Consider the following 12,193-nt stretch of genomic DNA (forward strand, 5'->3'; position numbering starts at 1 on the left):
AGGACAACTTCGCCCGGCTTGGATGAAGACTTCTCCGTTTTTTTTATTTTGGAGGGGGGGGGGTTATTTTGATAGGGCTATTCGATTAGGTGTAATTAGTTTAAATATCTTGTAATTTGTTTATTATTTTCTGTAATTTAGTGGGGTTTTTTGTACTTTAGCTAATTTAATTTATTTAATTGTTGTTAATTTAGTTAATTTATTGAATTATAGTGTAGTGTTAGGTGTTATTGTAACTTAGGTTAGGTTTTATTTTACAGGTACTTTTGTATTTATTTTAGCTAGGTAGTTATTAGATAGTTAATAACTATTTAATAAACTATTCTACCTAGTTAAAATAAATACAAACTTGCCTGTAAAATAAAAATCAACCCTAAGCTAGCTACAATGTAACTATTAGTTATATTGTAGCTAGCTTAGGGTTTATTTTATCGGTAAGTATAATGTAGGTGACGGCAGTGTCCGGAGCGGCAGATTAGGGGTTAATATATAATGCAGGTGGCGGCGATGTCGGGGGCAGCAGATTAGGGGTTAATAAGTGTAAGATTAGGGGTGTTTAGACTCAGGGTTCATGTTAGGGTGTTAGGTGTAAACATAACTTTTATTTCCCCATAGGAATTAATGGGGCTGCGTTACTGAGTTTTACGCTGCTTTTTTGCAGGTGTTAGACTTTTTCTCAGCCGGCTCTCCCCATTGATTCCTATGGGGAAATCGTGCACAAGCATGTACGATCAGCTCACCGCTGACTTAAGCAGCGCTGGTATTGGAGTGCAGTAATGAGCAAAATTTTGCTCAACGCTCACTTCTTACCTTTTAACGCAGGGTTTGTAAAAACCTGTAATACCAGCACTGCATGTAAGTGAGCGGTGAGAGAAAACTGTTCGTTAGCATCGCATAGCCTCTAACGCAAAACTCGTAATCTAGCCGTATGCCTTTAAATTTTCATTATTTTTTTTAATTCAATCAGTTTCTCTATTTATTCAAATGTATATACCTATACAGATTCAAAGTGATTGGAATGCCGCTTATAATGATTAAAGGGCCATAAAAATCACAATATAGTTTAGGAAGATTTTAAAAAGCATTACTTTTTACCCCTTAAAAAGGTGCTCACAGCTAAAAAGGGAATCGCAACATTTTCTTCCCTGATTCAGATGATTTTAAAACAACTCTCCAATTTACCTGTTATTAAATGTATTTTGTTTTCTTGGAATCCTTAGTTGAGGAACATACCTATGTAAGCTTAGGAGTGTGCACGGATCTAGAGCACTATAAGCTAGCAGTTTTGCAGAACTGCTCCTCAGAGCCTGATTTTAGGGTCTGCCAATTTCATAGCCAGTCTGTATATTGGTACTAATCCTTCAACTCCTGGTTGGCAGTAAGGCGGTGATGCATATCACAAATAAAAGGGTGTATCCTGCGTATCAGTACAAGAAGAGAGAACGAGCACCATTGGAAGACCGCTGATCCTTAACTTCTCTGCTACCTTTTAGGTAGTGGACTACAATCATCCAATCAGATAGGATCGGGATGATTGACACCGCCTGCCAGCAGCTGATTGGCCGTGAATGTGCAGGGAGCGGCATTGCACAAACATTTCACAAGAAATGCTTGTGCAATGTTAAATGCGGACAGCGTATGCTGTCAGCATTTAGTGATGACGGGCGGACATGGTTCACTATAGCGAATCATGTCCGCCTAACATTTGGTAAATTGACTCCTTTGAGTCTAAACGCCTATCAGCCACCTATCTAACTTCACCCTCGATTCTAGTGAATATCAGCCTTAATAGCAGCTACCCAGGAGAGCTTTCTCTAAAAATGATCTTACTGGCCATTAAAGGGTTAAAACTTTGCAATCTAGTTAAATACCATTGTACATTGTTTTCTGTACAGTGACTCATATACTGTACTGAAGTTATGTAGGCTGTTAATAAGAAGGCATTTGCCTGAAGGGCTGGTAATAATGATGGCACGCATTGCTGGTGAATTCACTGGGCACAGGGGTGAAAAGCCAAACTGTGACTAAATTTCTTTCCAATCTTGTCCTGTGTACTTTGTTTATCTTCCACCTCCGCTATACAAGCATCATCCTCCTCTCCCCTCCAATAGTTACTAATAGATTCTTTCTTAAAAATAATCTCATCTATCAACTAAAAGGAATAAAAAAAGCTGAATGCAAACTAATTCTATAACAATTAGAAAAAAATAGAATGTACAAGAGTCCAGTTGGTTGAGATCCTCGTCCCACGTGTGATAAAAAGAAACTGGTTTATCAAATATATTTTCCAGGACTGTTAAGGGAATACATTATATTATACATAAACGTCAAGGGTTAGATTACAAGTGGAGCGGTATTCTGCTATAAATAAGATTTTTGTGCTAGTTGGGTTGCACTGGTATTACAAGTTGAAAATAAACTTTTTTTTCTCCAGTGTTAACCCAACTAGTGCAAAATCCGAACTTAGAATATCGCGTATTCCCCCATAGAAATCAATGGAGAAAAAAAGCCTAACACCCCAGTCTTTCAAAAACACCATCACATATTCTCATTAGCTCTAACCCGACATGAAAATAGGAATATCTCATATTCCAATGTACTTTTCATAACGGAATATGTTCTGTTTATTCATAAATAAGTATTTCTACATATACTGTAACAAACATATATCTATACCTATATATAGATGATTATTTATATAGGTATAGATATATACAGATACATATAGCAATATCTATTTAGAAATACTTAAAACATATTCTGCTATGTGCAGAACATTGTAATGTCAAATATTTACAGTAAATTTAAATAAATATGAATATTGCATAAATATGTTTTTAAATGTTTTCATCTACTTAAAGGGACAGTACAGTAATAATTAGACATTCATGATTTAGACAGAGCAATACAATTTTAAACAACTTTACAATTTACTTCTATTATTTAATTTGCTTCCTTCTCTTGTTATCCTTTGATGAAAGGTTTATCTAGGAAAGCTCAGGAACAGCAAATAACCTAGGTTCTAGCTGCTAATTGGTGGCTACATATATATACAGAGTGTCATTGGCTTACCCATGTGTTCAGTAAGCAACCAGTAGAGCATTGCTGCTCTTTCAACAAATGATACTAAGAGAATGAAACAAATGTGATAATACAAGTAAACTGGAGAGTTGTTTAAAATTGAATGTTCTACCTAAATCATGAAATAAACATTTTGGGTTTCATGTCCCTTTAACAGCAAAGGGTTCTAATGCACTTATATATATGTCTATAGATGTATACAAATATATTTATGTATTTATATGTTTATATATGTCTGTAAATACATATAAACACATATAAAAACATAAATACAGATGTACACATTTATAAACATATACTGTATATATATATATATATATATATATATACATACATACATATATACATATATATATATATACATACATATATACATATACATACATACATATATATATATATATATATATATATACATACATACATACATACATATATATATACATACATACATACATACATATATACATACATACATATATACATACATACATATATACATACATACATATATACATACATACATATATACATACATACATATATATATATATACATACATACATACATATACATAATATATTTAGATGTCTATATGTATGTATATCTATGTTTGTCTAACACCCAAGATCTCATATCTTATAACTTTGGTGTGCAATATTTTTTTAAAATATTTTTTATTAGTTATTATGAGTGTAAGTGTATTTTGTAATGTATTGTTTATGTGTTTTGTGACACTTTTTATTTTCACCAGTTAACCACAGCTCTGAAATCGAGGTAATGATTCTAGCGTAAATCACTATTTCGCTCAACTTGTAATATTAGAGCAAAGTATTCAAAATCTGCACTATATATTTTCTGATAAATTTTAACATTTACTTACATTATCCTGCCCCTGTATCACATGACAGCCACCAGCCAATCACAGACCCATATACATATATACTAAGAACTTTTGCACATGCTCAGTATTAGCTGGTGCCTCAGAAAGTGTGAACATAAAAAGACTGTGCACAATTTGATAATGGAGTCAAACTGGATTTTTTAAAATTACATGCACCTTCTGAATCATGACATTTTAATTTTTACTTAAATGCCCCTTTAACTAAGACACAATAGTTGGTTACATGGAATATTAAAGCTTATCTCTCAGTGGCTTTGAGTCATCATATGACCAGAGGTTTCTGCAGTGGTCACAACTAATCTTCACCATGCAGTTAGGGTGTCTTCTCTACACTAATCAAGCATAATTAGTATGTACAGTGCCATCGTAACAAAAGAGCGTATATATCTCAATAATTAGTTCCATAGAGCTTTTGCAGGTGTTAGCATGCTGTTCGTGAAGCTAAGCCTGGCACGTGGAAGATGCAGCGTTGGCGCACTGAGAGATGATTCTCTCTCTTGGACTCACCAGCTGGAATTCCATCACTTTCGCCGTTTCTCCGTTGTAAAGCTGGTGGTGGTTACAGACCAGAAACAATCAGGTTGTGGTGGATACAAAAGGGAAGGCAAAAACTATGGTAAATGTGTTCTTTGGCTAAAGTGTGACATTATTGCATAAAGCATTGGTGTCAAATGTACAGTAGATAGGGCATTGTGTACAAGCCATGTATCTGTTAAATCTCTCAAAGCATGGCTCCTAATGGATAAACGTTAAAAGAAAAACAAGATGACGACAGGACATTCCACTAGACAGTTAAATGAGGACCTCTCTTAGTGTAGACAGGTCTTCTAAACAAGACAGTACAAAAGTTACAAATGTAGGGAAAAGATAACAACGTTATAGCAGCCTAAACACAATTTGAAACTAAATGTTTGACTACTGGACTGTTAGCACCACAATTAGAGGGAACTTTAAAATCTACTAATGAGTCACCACTGAATCTGAGTCACATGCGTCAGTCTACCTCAATGCTCTACCTAACAGATCAAATATGTCTCGGTATAATGCCTTAGTTAAAACTTACATGTTCTGTTAGTGTGCCAGTCCTTCAGACATTGAAATTGTTATGCCAAGTGTTAAAATACAAAATCAGAGCCTGCATTAGGTAGATTATACAGAAGCAAAAACATTTTGCTAAGTTAAAGGGACATGAAACCAAAAATTTTCTTTCATGATTTAAACAGAGCATACACGTTTAAACAACTTTCCAATTTACTTATTTTATCTAATTTGCTTCATTCTCTTGGTATCCTTTGTTTAAAAGCATATGTATATAGGCTCAGGAGCTGGGAGATAGCTGTCGATTGGTGTCTGCACATATATGTATTTTGTGATTGGCTTACTGGTGTGTTCAGCTAGTTCCCAGTAGTGCATTGCTGCTCCTTCAAGAAAGGATATCAAGAGAATAAAGCAAAATTGATAATAGAAGTAAATTAGAAATATGTTTACAAGTGTATGCTTTATCTAAATCATCAAAGAAAAACTTTGGGTTTTATGTCCCTTTAAAACATCTTAATAATCCAGATTTGTTTAATTCTAGAGAGAAATAACTGTGTATATAACTACATTAGTTTTACAGGAGACAGAGGCGAAGAGACAAGGTATTGACTAGTCACTGGAAACATGGATAAAAAGGTGCAGACATGTGGGATTTGAGCATAAAGAAAAGTATGTTATGTACATGAAACCCACTTTTTTCGTTCATGCCTGAGATAGAACATACAATTTTAAACAACTTTTCAATTTACTTCTATTAATACATTTGCTTTACTCTCTTGTTATCCTTTGGTGAAGGAGCAGCAATGTACTACTTGGAGCTAGCTGAAAACAACTTGTTAACCAATCACAAAAGACAAATATATGCATGCACCAATCAGCAGCTAGCTCACCAGTAGTGTTGCATATGTACATATTTATTTTTCAACAATGGATACCAAAAGAACAAAAGTATATTTGAAAATAGAAGTGAATTTAAAAGTGTCATGCTCTATATGAATTATGCAAGTTTAATTGTAACTTTCCCTATCCCTTTAAGAAATCGATTTAAAGGGACACTCCGGTCAAAATTTAAATGCATATATATGCCTTACATCTTTGAATATAAACATATTTACAATATACATTTATTGGCAAAAATGCTTCTAGTAAAAGTTATCACTGTTTTAGTATAAACATTTTTATTTGCACGTGCATGTGATCCATACCTAGATATTATCAGTGCACTAGCATTTTAAATACTGCAGCTCCTCAGAGCACCAGTGGCGCTTGTATCATGTCAGCAATTAACAAATTGAGTCATAGCGACATGGTACAAGCACCTTTGGCTCTCTGAGAAAGTGATGTGGTTAAAATGCTGGTGCACAGTGCATACTTAAATACACTTTTCAAACAGCTATAGCTTTTATCAGAAGCATTTTTACTACTAGATGTATATTACAAAAATGCTTCTATTCAAATGTGAAATGCATTCATGTGGATTCCAACTTTGGCTGGAATGTCCCTTTAATGTCAAACAAAACATTGTTACAGTGTTTAAATTTAGAGGTAGTTTTGATGCATTTGAGTGCAATAAAGTGATGGTAAAATCTCCCCTTTATAAAAACAGATCCGGAATGTTAGTGATATTTAGATGGAGTCTCATTCATCAGATGTAATGAAGTTGCGCTATAACTTACTATTTAATATAGATATGAAATTCTAATTCTCTGCGCTCTGTCCCCCATTTGAAAAGTCAATTTTTCTGTGAGCAAAAGGTTTGAATTGTTGTCCAATCAGCTACAACAAAAGTGCCTTAACCCTTTCGTGACAGGGTTAAAGTGCCTACATCGGAACAACTGTTCCGATGTAGACAAATTGAAACTACGCGATCGTGCATACGATCGCGAGATTTCAATTATTGGATCGCATCTGGGGGGCGTCCCTACAATCCTAGGAACGCCCTCCAGACCGCGATTAAATCCCTGAAGCACAGAAGGCTTCAGGACAGCCGTTAGTTATGACGTTCCATTCCGTCATAACGGCTTTAAAGCCCAGTCTAATTATGACGGAATGGAACGGCATAACGGCTTTAAAAGGTTAAGGGGTTTAGGGGAGAGAGCTGATTGGACAACAATTCAAACCTTTAGCTCACAGAAAAATTGACTTTTCAAATGGGTGTCAGAGTGCGGGGTATTTGAATTTCATATCTATATTAAATAGTAAGTTATAGCGCATCTTCATTACAACTGATGAATGAGACTCTATCTAAAATATCACTTGCTTTCCATATCTATTTTAATAAAAAGGAGAGTTTATCATCAGTTTAATATTAATGTGATGTCTATATAATGCAATAATACAACATACATTTAGTTAGCATAATGAGATTATTTTATACTATAATCAGCATCGTTCTTACACAACTGTTTATCAATGTACATGGAATCCAATGTAGTATTGTCATCTGTCACACTCACCTGCACAGGCTGTGAAAACAAGCAAAAAACAAAGATAAAGGAATGAGTACATGAGAACGTAGACAAGTTAAATACAATGAACTAACAGTGCTTCTATAGATGATGCTGGTCCTTATTTAACCACAGAACCTTTATGTGGATAACACAGGGTGATTAATCAGTAGTATAAAAAGGGGGGAAGACGCAATGTGGGGGGAGTAAAGGTGGACAGGTAGAGATATGTAAAGATGCAAAATCAAAGGAACAAAAGTAGGTGAAAATACTGCAAAAAGGAGTATGGAGAAAATAGGGAGAATAGAGGAAAAAAGGAGGAAAATAGGAGGAGAGGGAAAATTACTAAGAGATGGGCAGGGGTTGGATTACATTGGGGGAAGAGAGAGATTGTGAAAAAGAATTAAAATTAGACATGAAAAAATACAGAGATGATTAAATGGACTGTGGAAGAAAGATGTGGCCAATAAATACAAATAAATAAATACAATTATCAGTGATATGAGACTAATTACATCACTGAATTCATGTCATAAAGAAAAAGGCAAAGAATAACCATTGGCACTCACTTAGAAAATAGAACAGGACGTGAGGGACCAAACTTAAAATGTAACTTTTAATAAACATATAGTAAAAAATAATTGTACCTAAAAAGGTGCAGATAAAACCACTAAAATGTATATACATAATAGTGATTATTGGATCTAATATCTCATATAAGACGTCCTGTGTTTTAATATTCAATTGTGGTTCTCCAGCCAATCAAAATCTGCTGCCTAACACCCCCCCATAATGATACTGTTTAGGGTTGTTATAGAGGTATACGCGCAACAGCGGATTATTCTTTTTTCTGCGGACACAATAAAAGCACTTGATGACAGAGGTGTGTCCGCCTAACGTAAATTGATCGGATAAGGAATACACAAATAAGGGACGTGAACGGGACCGCTCACGCCTTTGAAAAAGCTCATGCGAAACACGTGTCAGGCATTCGCCTGTCTGCTTTTCCCTGCATGTTTTGCTTAATTCTGGTATTAGCATTCTGTACATCTGTCCGCATTTAATACACTTCAGTTTATAGTACTGTGGATAACGCCCTATGACCTTTTTGAGAATAATTGTTGATTGGTTGTTCCTGTGAAAGCATACAAATTTAAGCCCACTCCTATTTACACCCGGTTGCGGTGTGTCTTCAAATCATAGTCCATAGTTTTATAGGGATCCTTTTTTCAATTCGCAGAACACTCCAAAATGGGTCTTCTTTATCCTGTAATATGTCCACATTGGGCTATTATACGGTCGATGCTTACTTTGTGATGCTACTTAGTTTTTGTATATAGGTACTTTTGTATCTTCTTGCAGGGAATCAGACAGTGATATCTGGTAATCTCTATTTTTTAAGTGGTTTTAACTGTACCTCTTAGGTACAATTATTATTATTATTTTTTTTGTTTATTAAAAGTTAAGTTTTAAGTTTGGTCCCTCACGTCCTGTTCTATTTTCTAAGTGAGTGCCAATGGTTATTGTCACGGATACCAGACAGCTACAGGCTACACCCCACCCCCCTACAACCTCACCCCTGTTGTTTATCAGTGGTTTTGGGCTCCTCAGGGCAACCACAATCTCTGGAAGCTTTTGTTTGCATGGTTTTGTGTTCCAAACTTGTTTAGAGAAGAGCTGGTCTATGACCTGGAAAACCCTCCTAGGCTGTCTGGGCTCCTGGAACTCCCAGTCGGCCACCTCACAACGGACACCCGCCTAACCCCTCTCAGGATGTCCAGGTTCCTGGAACTCCCTTTTGGCCACAGGACAGCAGGACTCCCGCTAACTTTACCCCTGGTCGCTCCAGCAACCATGTGCCCCAGAGCTCCGCTCTTTTGGAGATTAGTAGCCCCAAGGGAGTACAAGAGGTGGAGTAATTACAGGAGGGGAGCTGCTTTGGGAACCGGGGGTTTTGGACACCCCTACCCCCATAACTTCAACAGGCTGTATCTCCGGTCCCCAATAACAAATCACACCGCTTTTTGGACTGCGGCATCTGGGGATGGAGAGCTTTCAAATTACACCCTGGAAGTGCCACCGCTCCCCCAAGATCACCCCAAAACTGTCACCACTGTGTCCTGGGATTCTGTGGGACTATAGTTGCTATGGAGGTGCCGGTCAGTCTGGAGGGGAGGGAATGGCGGGAAAACTGTGGCATTGTCTCCCTGTTTTATCAAGATGAGCTGTGTGTATAAAAGGAGTGTATGTTGTACAATAAAATCAGTTCTATTTTCACCTGAATGCTAGTATGTCTAGTTATTTGGGTGGGCTCCTGCTAGAATCACTTTCCTGAGCTACATAGCAGCCTGTTCCAGGCAGAGGAAGGACACTCTGGTAGAGCTACCTAGTCTGGGTAGCTGGAGTCTGCCACAGGGTGGGACCCTGAGTACTGGTGCTGTCGGGCATCAGGGGTGGCTACAGGCTGTGGTCACTTGCCAGCTACATAGCTGCAGTCGGCAGGGAGGAAGCAGGACCCGTTTGGCGGAGCTACCCAGTCAGGGTATCCGGGGTATTCGTCACATTTATTCTTTGCCTTTTTCTTTATGACACAAGTAATATATACCCAGACACCACCCTCACTCTCACTCTATGACTAGATGAGTGTATGGGTATTACAATTTGAAAGTATTGCTGCATTTAATTTAGCATCTCTTTAGCTTAACTTTTAAATAACTGAATTTATGACATCATTAATGACATCATTATTTACATCACATATTTAGTGCATTACCAATAAACCCTGCATTCCACGTGGCTCTGTACCTACACTTCATTTACTTATCAACTGTACTATACTGCTAAAAACGCTGTGCTACTGATTCAGTCTTTTTGAGTATTAATGTCCTTGTCCTTTACTAATGTTAAGAGGCAAATCCATCTTGATAAAGACTGGCTCTACATAGAAAATGGTTCTGTCAAAACTACATTTTCCTCACCTAGCACAATCACGAAACAAAGAATATGAAAACATACAAACAACAATTAGAAGAAACAACTGAGAAACAATAGATTAAAAGTATAGGTAAATATTAGTAAAAAATGCGCTGGACTTAATAACAACTAAGCCTCACTATAAGATATCCTCTTCCTGGATAGGGGTAATACAAATAACAATGTATAATATATGTGGGGCACTAAAAGTAGCACTAGTGTTAAAGTCAATGGTTGAATGAGGTCTGACTCTTTATACCAAAAAAGTATGTTTGGAATATTTATTGAGAACAAGGTACTGACTACAATACTGTTATAATAAGCTAAAAGCATACTGGCAACAAAGTACGCCACAGAAAATGAAATGAAATACATTGGAAACATCTTTATACTAGCTAGTATAAAATCACTTTGTAACTTTATATCCAATATTCCAAACTATATCAACTCCATAAAGCGGACATAAATACACCATTTTTTTCTGTGTGACTGAATAGCAAATTTGTTTCCAGTCCACAAGCAGCTACGCATTAAGTCATTTATTTATACTTGGATGGACAGTTTCGGTTAGCCATTTAGCATATAGGTACTCTTATTGGGCATTGTCAATAGTGTAAACTGTTTTTAATATCTAGATATTTTTCTCATTTTTTTTTTTTTCAAACTTACTTTATGCCATGAGAGAGGTAGACACATGAACCAATGACAGTGTTAAATTACATTACATACATAGGAAAAGATTTACATCTCGTCAAATACAAGGCGATAATTCAGTCCAGTGAAAGGTTCATATTAGTCCCGTATTGGCGTGGCAAAAAAGTCAAAGGTCACGCCACCTCCCTTCACTTTTTCCTCTTTTCTTTAAATAATTACAATAAACAACAACTCAAGTACATAACAAATAAAATAAAATATGTTTTTTTTATTTTTCCAATTACAGCTGTAAATTCAAGATACGATTTTTTTGTGTTGCAACACCATTTTTATATGATCTGATTGTTTATATATATATATATGTTCTCTATAACAACACTTGTATGATCCAATTTGGATAACTTTATATCTGTTGCGTAAGCAACCTGTTCCTCTTTATTTCATTGCTTAATAAATTGTCTTTGATTAGTAATTAAAAGGCTATCTTCTTTTTATATTCCCATTCCATAAGAGTCAGACCTTATTCATCCATTGACTTTAACACTAGTGCTATTTTTAGCGCCCCACATATATTATACATTTTTAAACAATAGATTCAAGACTGGCTAAAGGAGACAGTGCTTACAGAAGAGACAGTATGGATTAGGTGCTGCATAACAAGGAGAGAGACTGAAATAGGTATAAAAAAGAGAGACGTGGCTCTAGAGAGTTCCGGTGGAGGTGGAGCTACACAGGTGTGCTACGCAGGTGTGGCTCAGATTGCAGCTCCAGGCCCACAGAATTTGGCGGTGGAACCCCGGGCCTTGCTCCTGGCTAGTGAGCTACTATTCTTAGGCCAGCTAAAAAGAATTACTCCGGAACCCCGCACAGTGGCTTGTCATTCCACTGGCACTTGTCCCCATCTATTTGGACTTTTTATATAGGCAATACCTGCCTGTCTCTGCCTGTCTCTTCAACTTAACTTGGACTTTTTTGTTCTACCCTCCAGCTCCGCATTGAGACTTGGGTCTCCATTTACCTGCCCTATGGAACCTTTCTCTGTATAAGGTAAAAAAGCTCCCTTCCCCCCTCTATCCTCCAGCGGACTCTGATTGAC

General features: G+C 36.4%; 2 protein-coding genes across 3 annotated transcripts in view; both read right to left on the reverse strand.

The window, feature by feature from the left end:
- LOC128662577 (kunitz-type serine protease inhibitor 2-like) overlaps window positions 1-4,600 on the reverse strand; it is a 69,267-nt gene extending 64,667 nt beyond the window's left edge. For both annotated transcript variants that reach the window (XM_053716388.1, XM_053716387.1), the window contains exon 1: window positions 4,493-4,600. The gene's annotated coding sequence lies outside the window, so the exon portion shown is untranslated. The remainder of the gene's footprint in view (window positions 1-4,492) is intronic.
- Window positions 1-12,193, reverse strand: part of LOC128664316 (collagen alpha-1(VII) chain-like) — a 913,939-nt gene that overhangs the window by 38,460 nt on the left and 863,286 nt on the right. The window contains exon 98 of the mRNA XM_053719156.1: window positions 7,480-7,488. Coding sequence (XP_053575131.1) covers window positions 7,480-7,488 — 9 coding nt within the window. The remainder of the gene's footprint in view (window positions 1-7,479; window positions 7,489-12,193) is intronic.

Source organism: Bombina bombina, chromosome 6 (assembly GCF_027579735.1).
Source record: "Bombina bombina isolate aBomBom1 chromosome 6, aBomBom1.pri, whole genome shotgun sequence".
Lineage (NCBI taxonomy): Eukaryota > Metazoa > Chordata > Amphibia > Anura > Bombinatoridae > Bombina > Bombina bombina.